This window comes from Alosa alosa, chromosome 10, assembly GCF_017589495.1.
Source record: "Alosa alosa isolate M-15738 ecotype Scorff River chromosome 10, AALO_Geno_1.1, whole genome shotgun sequence".
In the NCBI taxonomy this organism is placed as follows: Eukaryota; Metazoa; Chordata; class Actinopteri; order Clupeiformes; family Clupeidae; genus Alosa; species Alosa alosa.
This window is the reverse complement of record NC_063198.1, coordinates 35,505,991-35,528,864: the sequence shown is the minus strand read 5'-3', so window position 1 is coordinate 35,528,864 and position 22,874 is coordinate 35,505,991. Positions and strand designations below refer to the sequence as shown.

General features: G+C 43.3%; 2 protein-coding genes across 5 annotated transcripts in view; both read right to left on the bottom strand.

Moving 5' to 3' along the window:
* Positions 1-22,874, bottom strand: part of LOC125302547 (mitochondrial intermembrane space import and assembly protein 40-like) — a 34,861-nt gene that overhangs the window by 7,738 nt on the left and 4,249 nt on the right. The window contains exons 3-4 of one of the 2 annotated variants that reach the window (XM_048255786.1): positions 6,546-6,724; positions 3-194 (exon numbers count right to left, since the gene is read on the bottom strand). In XM_048255786.1, coding sequence (XP_048111743.1) covers positions 3-194; positions 6,546-6,724 — 371 coding nt within the window. Of the gene's footprint in view, positions 1-2; positions 195-6,545; positions 6,725-9,562; positions 10,500-22,874 lie in introns of those variants that run through there. The other variant, XM_048255787.1, reaches the window with a different exon arrangement.
* Positions 1,766-6,552, bottom strand: LOC125302546. 3 transcript variants are annotated; one of them, XM_048255782.1, is made up of 12 exons: positions 5,145-6,552; positions 4,966-5,061; positions 4,543-4,853; positions 4,046-4,331; positions 3,918-3,941; positions 3,321-3,530; positions 3,135-3,226; positions 2,898-3,002; positions 2,680-2,794; positions 2,516-2,597; positions 2,219-2,383; positions 1,766-2,119 (listed from the first exon to the last, which is right to left on the bottom strand). In XM_048255782.1, the coding sequence occupies exons 6-12, from the start codon at positions 3,421-3,423 to the stop codon at positions 1,846-1,848; spliced, it is 936 nt and encodes a 311-aa protein (XP_048111739.1). In that variant the 5' UTR covers positions 3,424-3,530; positions 3,918-3,941; positions 4,046-4,331; positions 4,543-4,853; positions 4,966-5,061; positions 5,145-6,552; the 3' UTR covers positions 1,766-1,845. The 3 variants fall into 3 exon arrangements, with proteins under 3 accessions (XP_048111739.1, XP_048111740.1, XP_048111741.1); XM_048255783.1 differs by having other exon boundaries at positions 4,966-5,274; XM_048255784.1 differs by lacking the exons at positions 1,766-2,119; positions 2,219-2,383; positions 2,516-2,597; ... (1 more) ...; positions 2,898-3,002; positions 3,135-3,226 and having other exon boundaries at positions 3,424-3,530; positions 5,145-5,292; positions 5,589-6,552.

Below are 22,874 nucleotides of genomic sequence, written 5' to 3'. Positions count from 1 at the left end.
ACCTTAGACTCAACGTTTTTCTCCTGCCAGCTCATCTGTGCAGTTCCCTCGTCTGTGACACTGCTGGCGGAAGAAGTACAGTCTGTGTCTGGTTTGTAGGTGGTTTGTGTGGCTTCTAAAGTTTCGATACTGGAAAAGCTTGTATCCATATCTTCTGTAAGTGCTGGGTTTCTTGAAGGTCCAGTGGTTCTCTGCTGCAGAAAGACAACACCGTTAACACTACATACCAAAGAAATAAATAAAGGCTACGTACATCTGGGTCAATGACAGGATATAGCCTGTCTAAACATTTTTTATTGTTAAAAGAAAGTAATGAATTTAAAGGTATACTATGCAACCGGGGTTGATTTTCCAGCGAGGCTCCCCCCAAAGGCCGAAAATAAAAGTGCACTGTCGTAAAGACGCTCAGCTGTTCTCCTGGTTTCTCCGTCAAGCCAGGCGCGGTTGTTTTGAGCTTAGCAGACAGGTGAACGCATTCACCATGTGAATCACCATGTCTACTGCGGTAAGTGACTATTTTGTTCCAATTTTCAAGTTTGAAAATGTAGCATTTCATACAATATTTGTTATGCATGTGTCTAAATAACAAAGATTGTAGTTAGCCAAGTTGGAGTTTCCCATACATTTATCCGACTGTCGTTGGGGGAAGGGGGGTTCTGATTTCTGTGGTTTTGCACCTCGAGCACTGAATTAGTACATTTCAAAGAATTGAAAATGGTCTAAACAACCTTATGCATGCATCAGAAATATTTGAAATAGTATGGTAGATAATCAGACTATTCTAGTCTGCCATAGTATGACTAGACACAAAATCGTTTGAGGCTCAGGACTTATGAGCTATTATATGGAGGCTAAACTTGTTATTGACAACAGCTCTGTGATAATATTGCAGGAATCAGCTTCAACATCAGCTTCGTCTGAGTTCTCTGTTCAAGCTATAGGTGGAAGGGGTAGGGGTGCAAAGCCCAAAACCAGGCAGAGAACATCAAAGTGGAGGGGTGCAAGACTGGACTCAACTGAACAGAAGAGGTTACAGGACCTCCAAGACAGGCACAAGGCTGAAATAAAGGTGTGTAATAACACTGATACTAATTACATTTTAGATATTCTTAGTGTCACATAATAAAACTAATTGTTGCGTTGTAGGACAAACTTTATTCCCTGGACCCTATCCAGAAGGACAGAATTCTGGATAGAATGGTGCAACGGTCACCAGGAATGATGATTGACGTCATGCATTTCCTGGACGTTCCAGAGAGCCCTGTCCTTGTCCCTGACCCAGCTGGTCTACACTGGTGCATCTGTGGCAACTGCAGAGACCTGGAGAGAAAGTGCTGTTGGCAGTCACCACAGGACTGTGTCAGTAGAATGGGCCATATGGACTATTATATTTTGGATGAGGGTGTGTTGGGGCTGGCTCGTGCTGCATGTAAGGACATCTTTGCCCTGGAGGATAACCCTGAACCTGGGGTAGACCAGCGGCAGTTCAGGCATACGGCTTACCGTCAGTTTGTCCTGTGGCAGCACGGACGCCTGGGTGTGGGCAACAGGGTTGTGATACCCAGCTATTGTGTGTGTCGCATCAGGGACAAATTCCCTGACCCAAGGGGCCAGTACACTGGTTTTAGGGTGCAGCGCTTGTTGTAAAGTTTTCAACTAATTGTACATAGTTCTATTCTATTTTTTTTTTACATTTTTGCTTTATTGACATACCAGCACAACACACATTGTTTTCAAAGTTTATTTACAAATAAAGATCTGTACATGTTTCACCACAAGAGAAAAGTGCCTCCTAACTTCCTATTTACAGAATTCAAATACTTTGTATCGTAAACATCCATCTGCTCAGTCCTCTAGGTCCTCTGTGTCTCTGTGGCCCAAGTCCCCACGGGACACATGTATGTTTACAAGTTCAGCTGTAGGTGGTGGCTGTTCCGGTGCGAGCAAACCAAGGCGCCTTGGGTCAGCAGGCCTCAAAGTCTGCTTGCGGGGAAGGCCTTTGCCACTTCCCAGCCTCCTTGCCAGAATTGCCCTCTGAAGGTCAGGAATGTAGCTGTACTGCTTCTTTTCCTTCATGGTGTAGACGCTCTTTGACTTCTTGTTGTATGAGCATCTGTAGCTAGAAAGTAATAAACAGAGCAATGTGTTGAAATCAACATAGCCAAATTTGTTTACAATGTAAGACATTCACAACAGAAACATTACAGTAGAAACATACATTTTTTGACCATCCCGTTTGCGTGCAGGAAGGCGCCGATTGTGCTTGTTGTAGTCAATGGCAGCCAGTAGTGTCCTTGTCTTGTAGACAAATGGTGTGTAGGCGTGCCGCTTTGATGAGTACATGAGGATGTGATTTTGGAAGGACTCCAAATCAGATGTGGTCCTATAAAGGTGGGACAGGAATGGGTGATGAGAATAACACACTAACATGAAATGACTAAACATACCCAAATTAGAGACTAGAATGGAATAATGGCAACAACTCGTTCTATGCAATGAATGACTAGATGCTTACCTGAAGTTCAAGAACTTTTTCACCAGGCCCAACCATCGCTTGTCGAGCACAACTCCAGCCAATGCCTTGTGAGCGGCAGAACCTGTAATGATAACCTTGCAATTCACATTTACACATAGATTTGGACAGGGAGTTCAACTTCTGCATTCATTTACTGAAAATACCTTGTTTGATCCATTGCTTCTCCTGGCTGCCTTCCTCCAGTGGCTCGTGCTGACAGCACCCAGTTGCCCAAGAGTGCTCATCCCGTACGTGGTGCAGCACGCCAACCCACATCATCTGCAAAAAAGGAAAATTACATACACTGCATACAGAGCCAAGCAATCTCTGCCAGCGTAAGGAGGAGACCTGGTCAAAATATATACATTTTCACTTGACATACCTTGAACTGCTCCTCAGTTACAGCATGCTTACTGCAGTACCAAAAGTGATTCACAATGCCCTTGATCCAGGCTTGAATATCTGTTTGATTTTTTACAGTCCCAACCTGGCACACAAGAGTAACACATACATCATCAATATTCAGCGCCAAACTAACCCTTCCAACCTAATATCCCAACCTAATATCAAGTGGACAACATGTGTCTATTACAAATGGTACAAATAGTTTGAATCATACCCGTCGAAGCTTCTTGCTTAGACTTTTAGCTGCATGCCATATATCCAGTGAGTGCTGGATCCCCCATGCTTTGTATTTACCACGCTCTGGATCTGTCACAAGAAAATATATGTTGAACTACATCCCAACCCAAAACACTACATACAATTTGAACCAACTTCAAATAATACAATACAAAAAACTCACTCAACAATGCACTGATCTGTGGGTGGGCATCAGTGACAACTTCTTTGATGGCAAGCTCTGGAAGGAGAGCTTCCATTGTACGAATAAAGCACTCCTTCTCCATGATGACCGAGTTCCTGTTGGTTTCTCGCTTATCAACAGAGACGATGTGGACAATGCCTCTGGAGTCTTGCTCTATGGTGGTGTATGTGCAAAACTGTGCTCAATGACCTGCAACAACAGCACTGATGTCAACATACATGTGTGCATTTTTAAAAAAACAGTTTGCACATGTCAAGCATGTTTGTAACTACACAAATGAATAGCATCAGAAAAAGGGTGGTCCGACCTACTGGTCGGTCAGGACACAATGGCTAGACATTGAGAGATGAACTGCATGGGCTGTGCACAGAATAAGGTCAAATGTGATGCTCATTGAGTAGTTTCAGAACCTCAAACAACTGTTACTAACAAAGTGTGAGATACACACCATTCCTACAAGAGGGTTTACTTCAGACAGCTTCACAAATTAGACATAGTAGGCAGTCAATCCTTATTATGAATCTAAATACAGGCCATAAGACAACATAACGATCAACAAAAGTCACTTGAACTTACCAGGGGAGTCCATTCTGCCATCACCTGTTGAAAACAAACATTACAGGTATTAGAAACTCAGATTCCAGAGTGAATCCTTCCATCATAACCGGTGACAGAATTCTATGTGTAATTGAAGTTGGCCTCACCTAGGACAACAACGCGGTTCTTTTGTCGAAGACTTTCCAAGACTTCTGCCCTGGTTTTGTCCCAGTACTCCTGCACTGGCTCGATGCAGTAGGCATCTTGTATCCTGAAGAAAGTTGACTCTGAGACCATCCCCATCGCCATAAACTTGAACAGCAAGGCTACTTTCCTGTAGTTGTTGCCAGACAGGAGAATGTTGGCAGACAGCATGAAGTCACCACCCTGCATACCAAACCTCAGGGTCGGCTGAGAATTCCACTTCCACAAAGAGTGTCCGAAGGGGCATAACTGATGTAAAGAAAGTAGCACCACATATAAAAATAAAAAATAGATATTTACAAAATCAACACATGCAAATTCACACAAGTACATAACTTTGCTACCAGCAGACTTGTAAGAGTCTAAACACATTTACTGGCTACCATGTCCCCATGTGTGAAATGGGGGTAGGGACCAGAAGTGTGTGGGGGGTGGGGTGAAGTGTCATCTACTATCTTACCCATTCCGAAATTACTCCAGTCCCCCGAGGTTTCAAAGTCACTTGAAATGGTGGGGAACCCGGGCATGCTACCCCAAGCACTCTGTCAACATAACTGCACTGTTGCTGTGGCAGTCTCAAGTGCCTGGCCAGAGTCAGAAGATTCTCATTGAAGGTAATGTTTGCAGTTTTGCCAACCAGGTCATCTTCAGAAGATACTCTGTGTGGATCTGTGGTGGATTCAGAGTCTTGGCCAGGAGGATCCGGTGTGTCGAAGTCATACACTACTTCATCCACACTTATATTAGCCATTTGTTTCACCCCCAACCATTCTGAAGAAAGAGTAATACTGAGTGGACATTGGTCAAGGTGTTGTGTTTGACAAATGCTTAAGCATATTGATAAATTCACCCAGAAAATAATAAATTCACAATACAAATATACCGTAGGTGAAGAGAAGGGACAAAATCCTCATCTGAGCTGTCTCCGTCTTCCAAGCCCATTTCACTTGGATCGGCCCAAAGGTCATCCATCTCAATGCTGTTTAGGAACCACATGAAAAATATTTTAGATAGGAGAAAAGACGCTGACAGAAAATGAAACCACTACTAAACAACACTTACACAGTGTTCCGCAGGTCATTGGCATCTTCTTTGTCTGGAGAGTCTGGGCGTTACTAGCTTTGTGAGGTTTATGGCTAACAAACACGACTACATTTTGTACTGGTTTCAGATTTATGCAGCTCATTGCAAAACGCGATTCAAACCCAATCTGCGCAAAATAAGGAATTTAGTAAAGTAAATACACAGTCTTGAGATACTTCACATGTGAAGCAAGTTTGCCAAATAGCAAGCGATGCAGTCATCACCTAGCACAACAACAATGTTTAGGCAGCAAGCTAACTAACTTGCTAACTAATAAAACGAACATCCCGCTAGCTACTTAGCTACTCAGCAACAGACCACAATCATACAAAAGTCGAAAAAACGGCAGTACAAACAATGACTAACACAGTGAAAGTATGAACATGCACAGAGAGAGAGAGAAACCATTCCAATGTTACTTACAATCGCATCAGCAGAAACGCGAGGTCCGCGTCAGCCTTGCAGCCTTCTTTTTCTTTTAGCTCTCGCCATTCGGAAAAAGCTTGCCCGATGTTCACCCGTGTACGACTCCTCTCTCTGTACAGAGCCCTTCTCCTCTTTCTTGCCTGCTCCGACATGGGCTTTCGCTGTTTTCTTGCTGGTTCCGCCATGATAACTGCACAAATATCGCCATTGCGCTAGCAACGAGCATGCCTTTCACTGGGGGCGTGTAGCAGTTCTCGCCGTAAAGCAAGACCGACTCTCGCGATGCACAAGACTTCTGAGCCTGTGGATGCGAGCCGAGGGCTCCTGCAATTGCAAGTACGGTATTTCCCCTACAGACCACCAGGGCGGCCGAGAAAACCTTTGTTCGACCTGAAATGACTCATTTAATCATCCAAAACGGTATGGAACACATTAATTAACTGAAAAATGTTGCATAGTATGCCTTTAAATCATTGTCCTTTTATTCCATGACACATGATTAGTGTAAATGTACTGAATTAAGTATAGTTGTGTTTTGCATTTGGTATGAATTAATAATGTCATTGCAATGATGAGCCAATCTTTTAACAACTTTTGGTATCCATATTAGCCAGTAGCCACTGACCCATCTACATAGAGGCAGTCAACCAAGCTTCATGCCTTTATGGATTTTTTGCTCTTACTGTCCATCTTCAACATTTTCTTATCCTCTCAGTGTTATGCCCTCTGTACCCAGTCATCGCGGTACCTAGACTAGTGCTACCTAGCTGAGGTTAGCTATGTCACAAGCTAGGTGACAGCTGCACAGGATGAGCTAACGTTAGCTTGCTTTGCTCGTGTTCATAATAACATGATAAATAACTTCTTTCTACGTAGTATGTTTACCGTAGTTACACAAAACAAGCAACAACTAAGTCAAATGATGTTTTAGATAGTTTGACCATTTTACATTACCTGACTCCGCGGGACACTCTGAGGCGTGGAGGTGGTCGGCATCTCTTCCATATCGATGTCGAAGCCAGGGGTGGATGATGGAGACTCAGTCAGGGTTGAGTTGCTAACTGCAATGTTACTTGGTGACGCACCTGGCTTCAATTTTTTGGCCTGTGACACCGCACTTCCCAAAAACAGGGCTGAAAAACAGTATTCAAAGTCCTCCTGACGAAAGTGCTGGCTGCATATTCTGATTTTAGAGTAATCTGTTGGCAGTGTGTCAACTAACAAATTTAATGCAGTTAGCCACTGGGTGCAGAGCTGAGGGTCGCGTTGAGGTAAACTATAAAAACTAACTCCCGGTGGCCTGAATTTGTTGTCCTTACATCCACATACTGCACAGGTTCTAGTCATTTTTTTAATCGACGGTTTTTGGTGAGAGTGTAAAAACGGAGTTTGGTTTGGTTTCCTCTGCTGGCTAAAGTTCAAGTTGACTTGAGTTGAGAGCGGCGGTAAACGAAGCTGAACGTCGCGTCGTTCCGTGGTTAGTGGGTGAAGCTACTGACTCAGTTTCGCGCAGTGCATTCTGGTTAAATGAGTCGATCAAAACAGTTCCGAAAATTCTGCTTCAACACACTATCTAATCTAATTTATTGAAATAATGCAAATTTCGTTTTTTTTCTCAAGTAAAATGCAAAATAGAAATAAATTACCCGTGATAACAGGCTAGAATGTCTTGAGTTCAAATCCCCTTTAAAGCACAGATGAAGAGGTTAAAGGTTAGGGTTTAGGGTTAGCAGATGAAGACGTTAACTCACCAGTGTGGAGCGGTTAAAGCACAGATGAAGAGGTTAAAGGCGTTTACATCACAGAGGGGAATCCCCTGATGTTTACATTTGAATGTGACCCTGGTTGCTAAATGTGAGAAAGTTACTGTTTACTAAACGTCAGCAAGTTACTGTTTACTAAACGTCAAAAAGTTACTGTTTACTATAATGTGAATCTGCATCAGCCAATCAGGGCAAAGCCGTGGTCATGAGCCAATCAGGGCAAAGCCGTGGTCATGTGTACCTCACATGTGTTTCATCATTTCATGAATTTTCATCGTGAATTTGTAACTGGTATCCTGAGAGTTCACATTTTTTGTTTCAGTGTTTAAAAAGAGCTGTCTACTACTTGGACAGATATGAGTTTACTTGAAGGACTACCACAAATGCCCAATGATTTGCAGACGTGTACAACAGTCGAGGAGTTTACTGCCATGGGGAACATAGAGGTGAAACTGTACGATTTCAACGTACAACATTGTAAAACGTGGATAACTGAAAAATCAGGCAGACACCGAGTCTCAACAAGTAACTGCTGAGTTAATAGAAAGAGAAAAAAACGTTGCATTTCATTTACTAAAACTAGGACCAATGGGGACAATATCATAATCACTGGGTTAGGGCTGCAGCTATCGATTCTTTTTGTAATCGATTAATCTAGCACTTTATCGATCGATTAATCCTTTTTTTTTTTTTTTTTGCATTTTTAAACAAGCAAAACAAATAATGCATAACGAAAATGACATTGGTGTAAAATGACCAACATTTGGCTCCAAAACTAAGCCCATGTATTGCAATTTACCCATTTAGTGTTTATAAGTGCCAGTGCCAACAGTTAAATAATGTTCAAAATGCTCTCAGTAAAATTGCTGCCTCTTGTGCATGACTTAGCTGCATGTCTCCCTTTCTAGTAGGGCTGACAGTGATGATATGAATGATGCATCTAATATAGCCCATTCAACTTAGTGTACTTCCTTTTATTTTTTGCTTTAAGAGATGCTATTTTATGGGCTGACAGTGATGATATGAATGATGCATCTAATATAGCCCATTCAACTTAGTGTACTTCCTTTTATTTTGCTTGCGCAGATGCTATTTTATGTACGCCAGTGCCTGAAGGCATATGTAGTTATAGAATGAGGAAATATTTTCCTGTGCATTTTTTTTTAAGTTTATTTTATCAATGTCTAGTATGCTAAAGGTGTATGCTTCTGTAGGAATGTTTCTTTCTGTGTTATTTTAAAGAGAGAATTATCAGAAGCGTTATGCTTTGCATTGGATGCTGTTTTATGTACGCCAGTACCTGAAGGCATATGTTGTTTTGGTTTTCCCAAAGGAATAAAAGTGAGAAAAGCAAGTTTTGGTCTCAGTCCCTTCACCGCCTGACCACCATTACATAAACATTATATCACGAAATCGCTAGAAATACAGTATGTGATTAAAATCAGCCAACATCAATGTAGGCTCTAGGCTACGTAGATAGATAGATAGATAGATAGGCTAGATAGATTGATAGATAGCCTACTTTATTGACGCTTGGTGAAACAGCATGGAGTGGATGTTTTCGGTTCAGATACATGTTCTTTTCCTTTTTGAGTATGTAATGATTCCAAAACTTTACTTGAAAACTTTAGACATTCTCTGCCATTTATGGACATCTTGACTCAGCCATATCACGATTCACGCGCTAGTGGTGTGCTTCCTTAACAACGGTCCGTGTGGAAAAATCAGATCCCTGCGCATACTGTATAGTGCACGTCATAGGAATTTAACGAGGCTTCGAGGCAGGGTTTTTGCCTCGAGTAATTTTTGTGATTGAGTTATTCGAGTAACTCGATGAATCGTTTCAGCCCTAAACTGGGTGTAAAATTGTTTTGGCAGATAGTGCACAAGGTAAAAAGAGGTGAAAAAACTGAACCTAGGCAATATAATTCCTCCATCAGGGCAAAATAATTCCTACACCAGGGCAATATAATTCCTACACCAGGGCAATATAATTCCTCCATCAGGGCAAAATAATTCCTACACCAGGGCAATATAATTCCTCCATCAGGGCAAAATAATTCCTACACCAGGGCAATATAATTCCTCCATCAGGGCAATATAATTCCTCCATCAGGGCAAAATAATTCCTACACCAGGGCAGAATAATTCCTCCATCAGGGCAATAGAATTCCTCCATCAGGGCAAGCTTCACGCCACATACAAACACTTATTCATCAACATTTATTCATCATTTATATTTACAAATACATTTTCCATACAAACATCTGTGTGGACAGTCTCCACTGGACTTTAACTTCGGTGAGGATTCTACAACCTTTCAGAGATCCACTACACATATCATATATAGACTAATACATAGATTAATAACATTTATGAAAAAACATCAGAAGAAAATCACAAAACACAAAATAAGTCAAATGAAAACAATGGTTGATGTAGATTTGCCCAAAAAAGACTTGAGGCATGTGGAGACACAAATAGTGAAACATCAGTAATAGATAGAGATATTATAGATATAGATATCATAGATATTTCACAGTCCATGTGGCACAGATCAGAACTTTCAACATCCTAATCGAGTCCATATGATTCCATACCATGTACAGGCAAGTTAGGGATGGTCGGATAAGCATGTACTTGTGTTTATGTACATGCATGTTTAGGAGTGTGTGTGTGTGTGTGTGTGTGTAAAGGCACATCCAAGAGATAGGTATGTCTTGTCCTAACAGCTGTAGAGGGTTGGCCTGAAGTGTCTAGAAGGACAGATGAAAGGTTGTCTGGTTGTTGTGTTAAGTGGGTTTCTGTAGGGATGCTTTAGTGTTGAGTGGGTTTGTGGGGGACGCTGTTGTGTTGAGTGGGTTTGTGGGGGACGCTGTTGTGTTGAGTGGGTTTGTGGGGGACGCTGTTGTGTTGAGTGGGCTTGTGGGTTTCTTATTCTGCTCGTCCCGGTACGCGTGCGGAAAACGGCGGAAGCAGGCCTGCATGTCTCGGAGAGGCGGCATGCAGTCCGATCCCTTCACCTCCACACGGCTGAAGTGGAAGCAGCTGAAGGCTGCTCGAAACTCCGCCCCACAGGGCCCGGTCGCCATGCCACCCAGACACGGACACGCCCAGTCTATCTCGCCAGTGGCCAGAGTGAGCCCTGGAGGAGGAGAGAGATGGAGCGAGAGATGGATATTGACCTCTGACCCAAATCCTAACCTGGAGAGGTGGATATTAACGTTTTTCATGTGACGTATTCTAGGTTCTATAACTTTGTTTACATCCAGCTGGTAGGCAAGGGACAAGTTGAACCCATTGAACATCGTTGTCTGCAGCTGCCTCTCAGTAGGCTACATTTCTGTATTTCAGCAATGTCAACATTTCAGGCATCAATAAAGGTGATGATGAAACGTTATCCCATTGTTCAATATTTGATAGCCTGTCACAGGAACGTTGTTTAAGCTAAAATCGCCCTGATTTGGTGCATTGATCTGTATCGAGAAACCTGCATGTAGCCTAATGGTAGCCTAACTTTTTTTCTCTGTTCAAAACTCGGTTTACACGAAGACGATAGCCTTTCTTAGAAGCTGTGAAATTTGACCAGAAAGGAACATGTCTTCCTTCTGAAAGCTGACACAAAATCAAACAATATTTGATCATTTAACTTCAACTGAACAGCGACAGGTTTTGGTAGGCAGTAGACTTTAAAACGGTAGCCTAGAAGCTACTGGTATAGCCAGCGTCAGTCAGCATCATAACATTAATGGCGTTAGTCATGAATCCTGTAACATATTATATCATATAACAGCGATGGCTTATTCCAAGACGATCTGCATGGATATATAACCACCCAGAAAAACTCAGAATGTGAGTGATAAAGTTCAATAATTGTGTGAAACTTTTATTAGTTATCCATTGCAGCATCGCCTATATTAGGGCTGTTATGCTAGCTCAGCCTTTAAATATGTTGTTATTTTGGTCATGTGGACTTGATTAAACGGGTAAAGATAATTCATAAACTGCTTATTTCTTACATGACTGAAGCAGTAGCCTAGGTTCAACAGTAGTGTTTGAGGTTGCTGTGTTAAGTTTGTTGTGTGTGATCGCTAAACTATTAGGATCAAATCAGTTTATTTTGACATAATGGGAGTTAGCCTAAGTGACCTGTAACGTTAGCCTATAGCACAAAAGCCTATTCTGTTTTCATTTATTAGCATTTGTTGTGATTATATAATCAAATGACACACATGATAACTTGAAATAGAAGGACAGAAGATAGGTGATTGATGTCCACAAGCACGTATTTCACGAGACAAATTAGAACAAACTGTTCCGGTAAAAATAATCTTGCCATGTTTAAAATGCTGCACTTTTTCCCTTCATAGCCTGTCTCTGGCAATTCATTTTTGGATGACTGCAGATAGTTGTATTTTAGCCTACGTCTTCGTAGACAGTAGGCTACACCATTAGGCTATCTTGAGAATAAAAGACTTCACAGCTGCTAACGATCATCCTCCACAACCACGAGGATAGGTAGGCTAAACGGTTGTTCGTTGCCTTTTTGCTTCTTATTGTAAAACCAACTGTTAGGGCCTACACAAGTGGTCGGCATCCCGGTCAATATTTGATATTAAAATTTCAATTTTGAAGCTATTTGTAACTATGTGTAGCCTATGCAACCCGACTGTTGTAGGCTTGCCTACCACTCTCTGCAGTGCCTTGCCTACCATTCTTGCCTACCACTCTAGTTGTAAACAAACGGTCACATGACATTATGACGTAGGTGCAAAACCTTAATAGACTTCTGAAGCTCAAAGCTGCCATCTTTGAGATCCGGTATAGGCAATTTTTCCTATGGGAAAATAATCTGGGGATTTTGAATTATCACTCCTTTTTGTCCTTTTGAGCTAACTTGCTAACTAACTTAATGGCAAGTTGCATCGCAAGTTAGCTCTGAGGTAGCAAGTTGCATCGCGAGTTAGCTCTGAGGTAGCAAAAATTAAAGTGTGCTGCCTTCACGTACCGTAGATCACAGTATCCACTCGAAGGCAGAGGACAAAAGTGTTTGGGAAAACGTCTGCATTTCCGATTTCTTCGTCCCCGCGAGAGTTTAAATGATAGCTTCAGCGAAAGTTCTACTAGGAAGACTCGTAGTGTAGCTTACTCCTCCCATGCTTACACGGAGCCAATCTTAGCGTTGCCTACTTTCGGGAAAGCCCTGCAATCTGATCATTCACTCATTCAATCAGCGCTAGCCTATAGGAATTCAGTGGGCTCTTTAAATATGTACCACCTAACACTGCTTCTGCTTCTCAGTATGCGCTGACTTTGACGTCCAGGTTGCCTTGGGCGCCGGGTTGCCCGCTCATGACGCTCGTCTAGGTTGCCCTAGACGCTGGTTGCCCAGTTTGGTCCAGGTGACCCTGGATGCCGGTTGCCCGGCCGTCATGTCTGTCTAGGTTGCCCTAGACGCTGGTTGCCCAGCTCACTGTCCAGGTTGCCTTGGGCGCCGGGTTGCCGGCTCATGACCTTCGCCTAGGTTGCCCTAGACGCTGGTTGCCCAGTTTGGTCCAGGTGGCCCTGGATGCGGTTGCCGGCCGTCATGTCTGTCTGGGTTTCCTGGACGCTGGTTGCCCAGCTCATGGTTCAGGATACCGCTATCACGGTCAATGTTAACTGCCTGATTCGGACTTCGACGCAATTGGATGACACTACGCCTGTCATCTGTTTAGATCGCCTCTGGCCCGCTATATCAGCTACACATATATTGGTTCCCCGCGATGCAAGGGGCAAAAGTTACGTGCATCATACTCCTTGCCAGACTCGAGTCTCTCCCTGAGCAAACGCTTCCGTGAGAACTCTGGATTCCCAGGGTACATTGTCAGTCGCTTTGATTAAAAATGTCCTGGCCACATGGAATGTCACGTGAATGCACACCCCTCCACTCACTCAGGGGCCAGTGCTTGGCGCATGACTAATATAATTTCTGCATCCAGTTGGGCGATATGTATTGCTTATTCTCTCTTCATTGCTACCTTTACTCATTGTCTCTCCAGCAGCCAGTTCTAAACTGTACTATCCTGCCACAGTGGTGCAGCTGGTATAGCAAGCTCGCGTTAAGTCATTCTCAGAGCTCCTCTGCACTCTGAGATGCATAAGCACCATGGTGGTACCCCAGCACTCATCTGTTCGTTGTCTCATCATATTTCAGTTACATATGTTTCTTCCTCCTGTCACATAGAGGCATGAATTGTCCTGAAGTCCTTTGTCTACGTCGCAAGGTCATGCTTCCCTCGCATTACTGATGCTGCTCATCTTATTTTGGGGGGCTTTCCAAGAGCAGGTGCTAAGGTGTAGCTCACACGCATCCATCTTGGCCTTGGGTCTGCAGCTCAATGCATTCATCTCACTCTAGCCGCTGCAGGTGAGGTATCGAACCAGAACACACATCTGGCTTCACAAGCACTAGTCTTCTACAAAACTAGTCATAATGCTTATCTATCCAAAATATTAAACCACATGACTTTGATGCGAATATACTCAAGCACCCATATCAACTAACTCATTGCTCTGGTCCCAAGCATCTGCAACCACAAGCTCTATTCCCCTGCATTGATCCTGAGTACATCATGTTTAACCTTTTAACCCTAACCATGTTTTGCTTCCCTGGTCCCCTTTCACTACCTTAAAACTACGGCTCACACTTTACCTGATTTTCAGCAGCCATCTAGCTAACGTGCTGCTTAAATGTAACCTCTCTTCAAAGAGGTTCACTTCTCACTCATTCCGCATCGGCGTAGCCAAGACTGCCGGCCAAAAAGGGCTATCCACGTCATCCATCAGGATGCATCAAACTAACTCCTCTTGACATTTTCGATGCTCAGAAGTTGCTCTCCCATGTTAACTCAGGTACCTCATTTTACCTTCACAAATCCTGGTGGCGGTGGTTAAATTCTGGCATTAGCCTTGCACTAATCGCTGAAACATATTGGGGCCCACCATGCGGTAGCTTGTGGTGATTTAGTCTCAGCCATGGGCATGTTGCCCTTTCACTGGTTGCCCAGCTCGCTCGACGCTTATGGTTCAGGTCACTTCTCGCCGTTCGCCCGGCTCGTGATGCACGCCTAGGTTGCCCTAGACACTGGTTGCCCAGTTTGGTCCAGGTTGCCCTGGATGCGGTCACCCGCCATCACATCGGTCTAGGGTTGCCCCATACACTGGTTGACCAGCTCATGGTTCAGGTCGCGACCGCACGCCGGTTGCCCGGCTCGTGGCCTTCGTCTAGGTTGCCCTAGACGCTGGTTGCCCAGTTCGGTCCAGGTTGCCCTGGATGCCGGTCGCCCGCCGCCACGTTGGTCTAGGTTGCCCTAGGCGCTGGTTGCCCAGCTCACTGTCCAGGTTGCCTTGGGCGCTGGTTGCCCGCTCATGGCGCCGCGTCTAGGTTGCCCTAGACGCTGGTTGCCCAGTTTGGTCCAGGTGGCCCTGGATGCGGTTGCCCGCCGTCATGTCTGTCTAGGTTGCCCTAGACGCTGGTTGCCCAGCTCATGGTTCAGGTCGCGTCGTCGCCCGGTTTGCCCGGCTTCGTGGCCTTCGTCTAGGTTGCCCTAGGCGCTGGTTGCCAGTTCGGTCCAGGTTGCTCTGGATGCCGGTCGCCCGCCGTCACGTTGGTCTAGGTTGCCCTAGGCGGCTGGTTGCCCAGCTAATGGTCCAGGTTGCCTTGGGCGCCGGTAGCCCGCACGCCTCGTGGGTCTAGGTTGCCCTAGACGCTGGTTGCCCAGCTTCGCATAAACACTAAAGTCCAGGTTGCTCTGGATGCGGTGGCCTGGCTCGTCACGATGTACTAGCTTGCTAGTCACTGGGCAGATCGTGAAGTGCTTATGGTCCAGGTTGCCCTGGGACGCCCGGTTGCCCGCCGCGCGCATTGGTCTAGGTTGCCCTAGGCGCTGGTTGCCCAGCTCGTCAAGCTTCTAAATCCCACTAAAAGCGAAAAGCATGCTGCGGGCCCCACTACAACCCTAGGTTTATGGTTAACACCTAGCTACTTTAAAATTCTGTCGGCGCCCTGGCACAACGTCTTCACCCCGGCCCAGTCATGCTGTTTAATTCATCTTGTATGTATACTAATGTCTCTGCTCCTCTCAGAACCAGATTACTGAGTCACCGCCCTGGCGGGCATCACTCATCCTTTTGGGGGGTAGGCTCCCGCCCTGCCTTCATCCATCGGCAGGAGGCGAGATCCTCTCATCGCTGGACGGATCCGGTGACGGGCCTACGCCAAAGACTGTTATCTATTCAGGACTCTATCATGCTTGCATCCAAGCCGTTCCTTTACTAATTAAATTGTTAACTGATTCTATTCTGTCTACTGAGTCTTTCTGGTAGAACAGGTGTGATAATTCCAAATCCCCATGTTATTTTCCTATAGGAAAAATCTCTGGATACTGGATCTCCTTATATGGGCAAAGATGGTAGCTTTTTTGTAGGCAAACTTCAGAGGTCTATAGAGTGAGGGAGGGTAGAGGGACTGCATTTATATACATTAGTGTTGTCAGTTAAATGTGTTATTAACGGAGTTAACGTAAACCTATTTTAACGGCGTCAATTTTTCTATTGCAACGTTCTTTTTGGTGTAACAAACTTTGTAGTTTTTTCACATGCAGTTGCAACAACTAGTAACGTTAGAACAACTACAACACCATACCGGATCTAGCTAGACCAGAAACTAAACAATACGCACTGACGAATGGAATGGAACATTGTATGTGCTGCAAGTACACACCCCCTTTCAGGGGAAAGATGACTCTTTGGATATAATTAGTGCTGTCAAACGATTAAAAATTTTAATCACGATTAATCGCTGAATTCCTATAGTTAATCACGTATTTTATCATATGATTAAAATTCTATTATTTAGCATTTCTGTACTTTTCAGGAGTCCATATTAACAATAAAGCAATTATTGTGTATCTTGATTGGGATTCAAATGAAAGCAAAGCAAGTTACTTTAACTAAGACGTAGGTCTATTTGATTATTTCAAATCAAATTTCAAAAGATGTGCAGCAGACCTGAGGCAACACAATATATTCTTCAGAAATATAGCTGATATAAACTGAAATAAATGCTCCCGCAGAAGTGCATGTACAAAATGTAGGCCTACACACATTATAAAGGGCATAACAAACAGAAAATATTATATTCATACTATATTCATTATCTTTGAGTTCAGTTGAAAATAAGGAACTTTTCAACATGAGTGCATTGCCATTTAGATAAATAGATAGATACTTTATTGATCCCCAGGGGAAATTCAAGGCCTTTCATTTTATAGGCCTACAGTCTATGGTGCACTGTCACTTGCCACACACATCAACGCCGAAGTTTTTAACAGGCAAACACTGGATGAACAATGGATTTTATGGAGCAGCGTCGACCAAATATAACTGAATCGTGATTTACACGGCGGCAGGGAGTTGTATTGAAAAGAATGGAATCTAATGTAAATGAATGTCGAAAGCAGAGTGCATCGCAAATAGTAGCAGCCAAAGAGGAATGTTGATAACAGAACAAGTGACGGTGATAAAATCTTTGGCGGCACACAACTAATGCGTCAGCCTAGGCTACTACTCTTTGGCCGGCTCGTAAGCCCCACCAAGTGTGTGCAGCATGCCTTTCACGTAGCCTACTAGCGGTAGCATCATCATAAAGATACATTTAATCTGCATCACGCCCCATTTTAGCGGAAAACATGTTAACATTATATCATTGATCCAATGGGAAAGATAGCTAGTAATCACACGTTGACGTTACATCTAGTTAAATTCACAGGACATTCAATCATTTTACCAACACGGCAGTTATGAAGAATTATGTTTATGTAACTTGCTCATGGTGAAACTATGTACATTACCAACCTAATTCGTTTGCAATACCCCATGTATTGTACACATTTAGCATGTAGCTACACTTACCATAATATTCCGTGCAAAACGGTTGGCTTGCTAGTTAGCTAACTGTGGAACTTCAGTATAACGTAGCAAATTATCTCACCTAGTTGTAGGAAATAGGCTACGTTCATATTACAAGTGATAGAATGAATGTGTGACTTATGTTTAGTTGATGTTATGACATGTAAAGTTAACCCTCTAGGCGCCACGGTCGAGTTTACTCGACAAGATGCGGTACTGAATAAAACGGCCGATTTAGTCAAATAGGGTGTCATATTTCGTTTGACCTCCACTCCACTAGATGGCAGACATGTCATACGTCATCCCCGAGTCTAAAAATGGTCATGCTTTAAACAAAACTTTCGAGCTGTTTCGCATTGAATCAGTGCGTGCAATACCGGAGCTAGTGTGCGTGTGAGCTACTTTATCAGAGCGATATTGTCAACGTCAGCGAGTATTTGCATTAGATTATCGTCTAATGGCATCAAAAACGTTTACCCGAAATGAAGTGTTTGGTCTTCTATTCGCGGACCCTGATTCTTCAGAAAATGACGGTGATTCGTTTAGTGAGGCTTCAGATGCGTCCTTGCCTTGCAATGATGCAGCTGGACAAAGTGAGAGTTTAGCTTACACCAAGCACAAACATTGAATCTTTTGCCCAATGTCAGTGGTGGGAATAATGTTTCACGGGGTCGGAGTGTTCATCGGGAAGTTAGCAGGGTGTTAGTGGTGTGGCGAACGAGGCTGGAGGTAGCCTAATGCCCATGTAGCGCTAGCTTCTGTCTTCTGAACGTGTGCCTCTCCACAATCGCGGCGACAGTAACGTGGTGGAGCCTTTGTCTAATGCCACTGGGTATGTTAGACGAGGTCGAAGTGCTCATAGGACAGTTATGGGGAGCGTAGAGGCAGTGTGGGAGTCGCAATGAGAATGACAGTAGGCCTAGTCGAGCTGCGCAAATTCTCTCCCACTTTCGGTATACAAAGGCAGAGCTGGCCATGCTGCTCGCAGAGGTGGTGACACGGGGCAGGGGAGCCATTAGGCCATGCATAGTCTATCACAAGATGATGGGAATGCCGGCCCTGTATGGATAGGGATAGGGAGTCATTACCTCTACAGCAAAAGGCCTGCTACATAAAAAAAAAAAAAAATGTCAGCCATTTATTAGTAATGATTTACACTGTTGATTTGCTATCCATTTCCCTGACCATTTAGGACATACACTGTGTTCTTTTTTGTGTGTTCATGTCCTTGTGATGTGTGTGAGAAAAAAACAACAAAAAGAAAAAAAATACTAACATTGTCTCTTGTCTTGTCTCGTCATCTCACTCTTGATCTGTGCCTTGCCGTGGCAAGCTTTTGAACTAAACAGGTCTTGTCTACTTGTGTTTGTGTGTCATCTGAATAATATATATGTGCCCCATACATGGAATCAGAGTGCCTACTGTATGTAGAAAATGGAAAATCTCTACAGCAAAAGGCCAGCCTACCGCTACATGCATTAGGTTTGTTTCTGCCATTTATTAGTAATGATTTACACAGTTTGTTTACTACTTACTATTTACCTGAGCAATCAGTATTGTGCAATATAGCATACAGAAGGTGAGGGACATTTTGGGGGGAAAGAAGTGGTGCATTTTATCATTCAAACATGCAACTTTTCATGAAAATTCTATAATCCAAGATGGCCGCCCCCATATGACGTCATAATATGCAAATAGATATAAACATTTAATCTCTACATAAACTTTGGGTCATCCTTAATATTTCTCTAATTGACATGAAGTCTCTCACTTTTAAGATATAGCCTTTTGAAATGAAGATGTCAAAATCGAACGTTTCGGAAAAAAACCTCTGGCGCCTAAAGGGTTAAGCTTGCTACGGGCAGTTTGACTGTGCCTATCGATACATTCGTGACACTCCTGTTAGTAAACTGGAAAGAGCAAAACATAGGAACATGGTCACATTAATCCCATAAACACAGAGATAACTCTTACACCAACCTTATTTTGTGCCTTTTATTCACGTTTGTTTCAAGATTTAGTAAGTTTACTATAAGCCCTTTTCGCTCCCCACTTTGATGCATCATAGATTTCCATTCATCAGTCATCTTTCCCCTAAAAAGGGGCGTGTACGTGCAGCACATACACTGTTCCATTCCATTCGTCAGTGCTTATTGTTTAGTTTCCGGTCTAGCTAGATCCGGTGTGGTGTTGTAGTTGTTCTAACGTTACTAGTTGTTGCAACAGCATGTGAAAAAACTACAAAGTTTGTTACACCAAAAAGAAGAATCTTGAATCTAAAAAAATTGACGCCGTTAAAATAGGTTTACGTTAACGCCGTTAATAACGCGTTTAACTGACAGCACTAGATATAATGTAATCCTATGCTGCATCGAAGTGGGGAGCGAAAAGGGCTTAGGGCTGAGCTACACCAGGTACGTAACTGAAGCGTTCCGTTCGCATTGCGTCTGCTGCAACAATTAGCTTCCACTTTAATCAATGGAAGTAGTTACACCAGACGTGATAGTGGCGCGTACGTTAGAAAAAAACAGACCATTCATCTGGATTTTATGCCTCGCGAATGGAGCGCTTCAGTTACGCGCCTGGTGTAGCTTTGCTGTTATACTTACTAAATCTTGAAAGGCACAAAATAAGGTTGGTGTAAGAGTTATCTGTGTGTATATGGGATTAATGTGACCATTATGTTCCTATTTTTTGCTCTTTCCAGTTTAGGCACAAATGTCATGAATGTAGGCACAGTCAAACTGCCTGTGGCTTACTATACACTAAGTTCAGCAAGCTTAACTTGACATGCTTAACTTAACATGACATCGACTAAACATAAGTCACACATTCATTCTATCACTTGTAATATGAGATAATTGGCTATGTTATACTGAAGTTCCACAGTTAGCTAGCTAGCAAGCTAACCATTTTATATGGGATATTATGGTAAGTGTAGCTACGTGCTAAATTTGTCCTCAACATTGGGGTATTACAAACAAATTAGGTTGATAATGTACATAGTTTCGACATGAGTAAGTTGCATGCACAAAATTCTTCATAACTGCCGTGTTAGTAAAATGATTGAATTTCCTGTGAATTAATAACTAGATGTAACGTCTAAGTGTGATACTAGTTGTCTTTTCCATTGGAATCAATGATATAATGTTAACTTGTTTTCCGCTAAAATGGGGCGTGATGCAGACTAAATGTATATTTACGATACTTTTTAAAAAATGTATTTGATTTGGCTGCAACACTAAACGAAGCATTAGATGCCTGGGGAATGACAGGAACAGTGGTCGCATGTGTCCACGACCAAGCAAGCAACATAGTGGCTGCCAACATTCCTGAAAGGGTGGACTGGGTATCAGTTGCGTGTTTCGCCCATACACTACAACTGGCGATCAATGACTCATTGAAGCTGTTTGTGTATAAAGTTATATCTGCAGCCGGCAAACTAGTTCGCCATTTCAATCACAGCACTGTAGCCTGCAAAGCACTCGAGGCCAAACAAGAACAGATTCAGCTCCCCAAACATAAGCTCATCCAGTCCTGCAAAACTGGATGGAATTCGGTGTTCGACATGTTTGAACAGCGATGGGCAGATGCCAGAATTCTCGAGCACAAGGACAAATACTGGGCAATAATGGCAGATCTTAAACCTGTCCTGGAAACCCTCAATGTAGCCTGGCTAGCGCCACCACTTCTCAATGAGACGTGGTCTGGGAACCAAACGTTCATTTTCTCGTATTTGAAAAAAATGCCCAGATCCGTTTATTGGGTGCCACGGATGTCTATCAAATGCGTCTGTGCATAGCTCATCATCGTCTTGCCTTCCCCCCTGTTCTGTGATTGGTTCCCTATCTCAGGCGAAAATTTGCTCCATGGTCTCCAGGCTGCCTTAGCAGCGTGAATCAAATCGCGCGCAAGGCAGCATGGGAACACCCAGGCTACCCTCAATGTGCAACCACTATCATGTCTTCTGAGAAGACCGTGTCGATCTCCTACATGTACCCCATCTCCTTCAGCATCATTAATAAGCACATGGCCATCGCTACCGATGACAGGCCTCGGGTAGCGGAGTTCAAGGCCACTGTTCAACAGTCATTGAGTGAACGCATGGAGGTAGGTTATAATTTTGTCTTTAGGAGTAATCGTTTTTTTTATTTATAATTTATTCATCATACACTACACATAGTCAGGCTATAGGCCTATTGGGTGTTAAGGAGGGTACAATTCGAAATATCGAGTGTTAGGAATGAATTAATTATAGACATTAGTTGAGCTGTATTGTTCGTTACAGGTTGACTACAACGATCCATGGTGGGTCCAGCCAGTGGAGCCAGCCACAAGGAGAGTGCAATGAGTCTGCTACTGGGACATGATTACAGCGCAGCCGGTGGCACAGATCCAGTGGTTAATCCACTGCGTATCCGCTTGACTCCAGAGCATGTAGACATGCTTGTGTTCTTGAATAAAAATAAGTGACTGACTCGGAGTGGGGTAGGCCAATATTTTCTGTTATGTAAGAGTGGTTAGGGCCTAACCCTTGACACCTGAGAAAAATAAGTTAAGGCGTCTTTTACGCATTCATTAAAGATTTTCACAGTCTATTTTGTAGGCCACTCTCTATTTAACTTGCTTTTCGTTAATTTATTTTCCAAAAATAACTAATGGCCAAACCGGTATGTTATGTTTTAATAATTAGGCGGCGGCCTAACCCTTAACACCTGTCTGTGAGCTGTTTGTTGGCTACAGTATTCTCGTTCATAGATTAAAATCATTTTTTGTTTATTTAATGTTATTCTTAAGAATAACTGTAGGCCATGTTGGCCATTGTCTGTTATGGTTTAGGAGATGTTGCCCTTAACAGAAGTTGACACTTGTCTTTTGAAAAAAAAAAAATAAAAATAATATTAATTATACAAAAGAGTTGTTCTGTCCAATATTAGAAGGTACAAAGTGAGTTAGACCTGTCTTGGCTGGTGCATCTTTTACGCATTCTCAGACATCCCAAGTCTCCCGGAAGTTCCGGGAGTCTCCCGCATATTGATAGCGGCTCCCTGACGCCCGCAAATTAGATCAAATTTCCCGGAATCTAGAGTGAGCGATCAAGAAAGGCATGCGAACCGCTGCGTGTGCATCTGAGTGTAGCTACACGAGGGAGAGAGAGAGAGAGAGGTGGTGCGTGTGTGTCTGAGCGCATTAAAGACAGAGAGCATCCTGATTGGCCTGTTTCGCTAAATCAACCAATCAGTTTTCAGTGTAGGCGGGCTTTTAGGTCTTTTCTCCCGAACTTAATTAATCAGTTCAGTAGAAACAGGAGCGTCATGGTAGAGTCAGTGCCTCAAAAAAAGGAAAATGTAAGACCCATTTCAAAGTGTAGGCTACCCTTGTCTCATAAGAGTAAAACATAATGATGGACCTAGTCTTGCACGCTGCACTGTTTGTAAACAGTGACTTTAGCATTGCCCACAGCGGGTTAAATGATTGCAAAAGACATGTTGAGGTGAGTTTAACAAGTGTCAATTCATGTGCATATTATTCAGGCCTATAGCCTACTAGATGGCTAGTTGCCAAGGCT

Coding starts and splice junctions, on each gene's coding strand:
- LOC125302546 (XM_048255782.1), bottom strand. CDS start 3,423: ATGGAGAAGGAGTGCTTTATTCGTACAATGGAAGCTCTCCTTCCAGAG. Junction 3,227..3,320: donor ACAGATCAGTGCATTGTTGA/GTGAGTTTTTTG, acceptor TTCTTGTGACAG/ATCCAGAGCGTGGTAAATAC. Junction 2,598..2,679: donor GAAGCAATGGATCAAACAAG/GTATTTTCAGTA, acceptor TTATCATTACAG/GTTCTGCCGCTCACAAGGCA.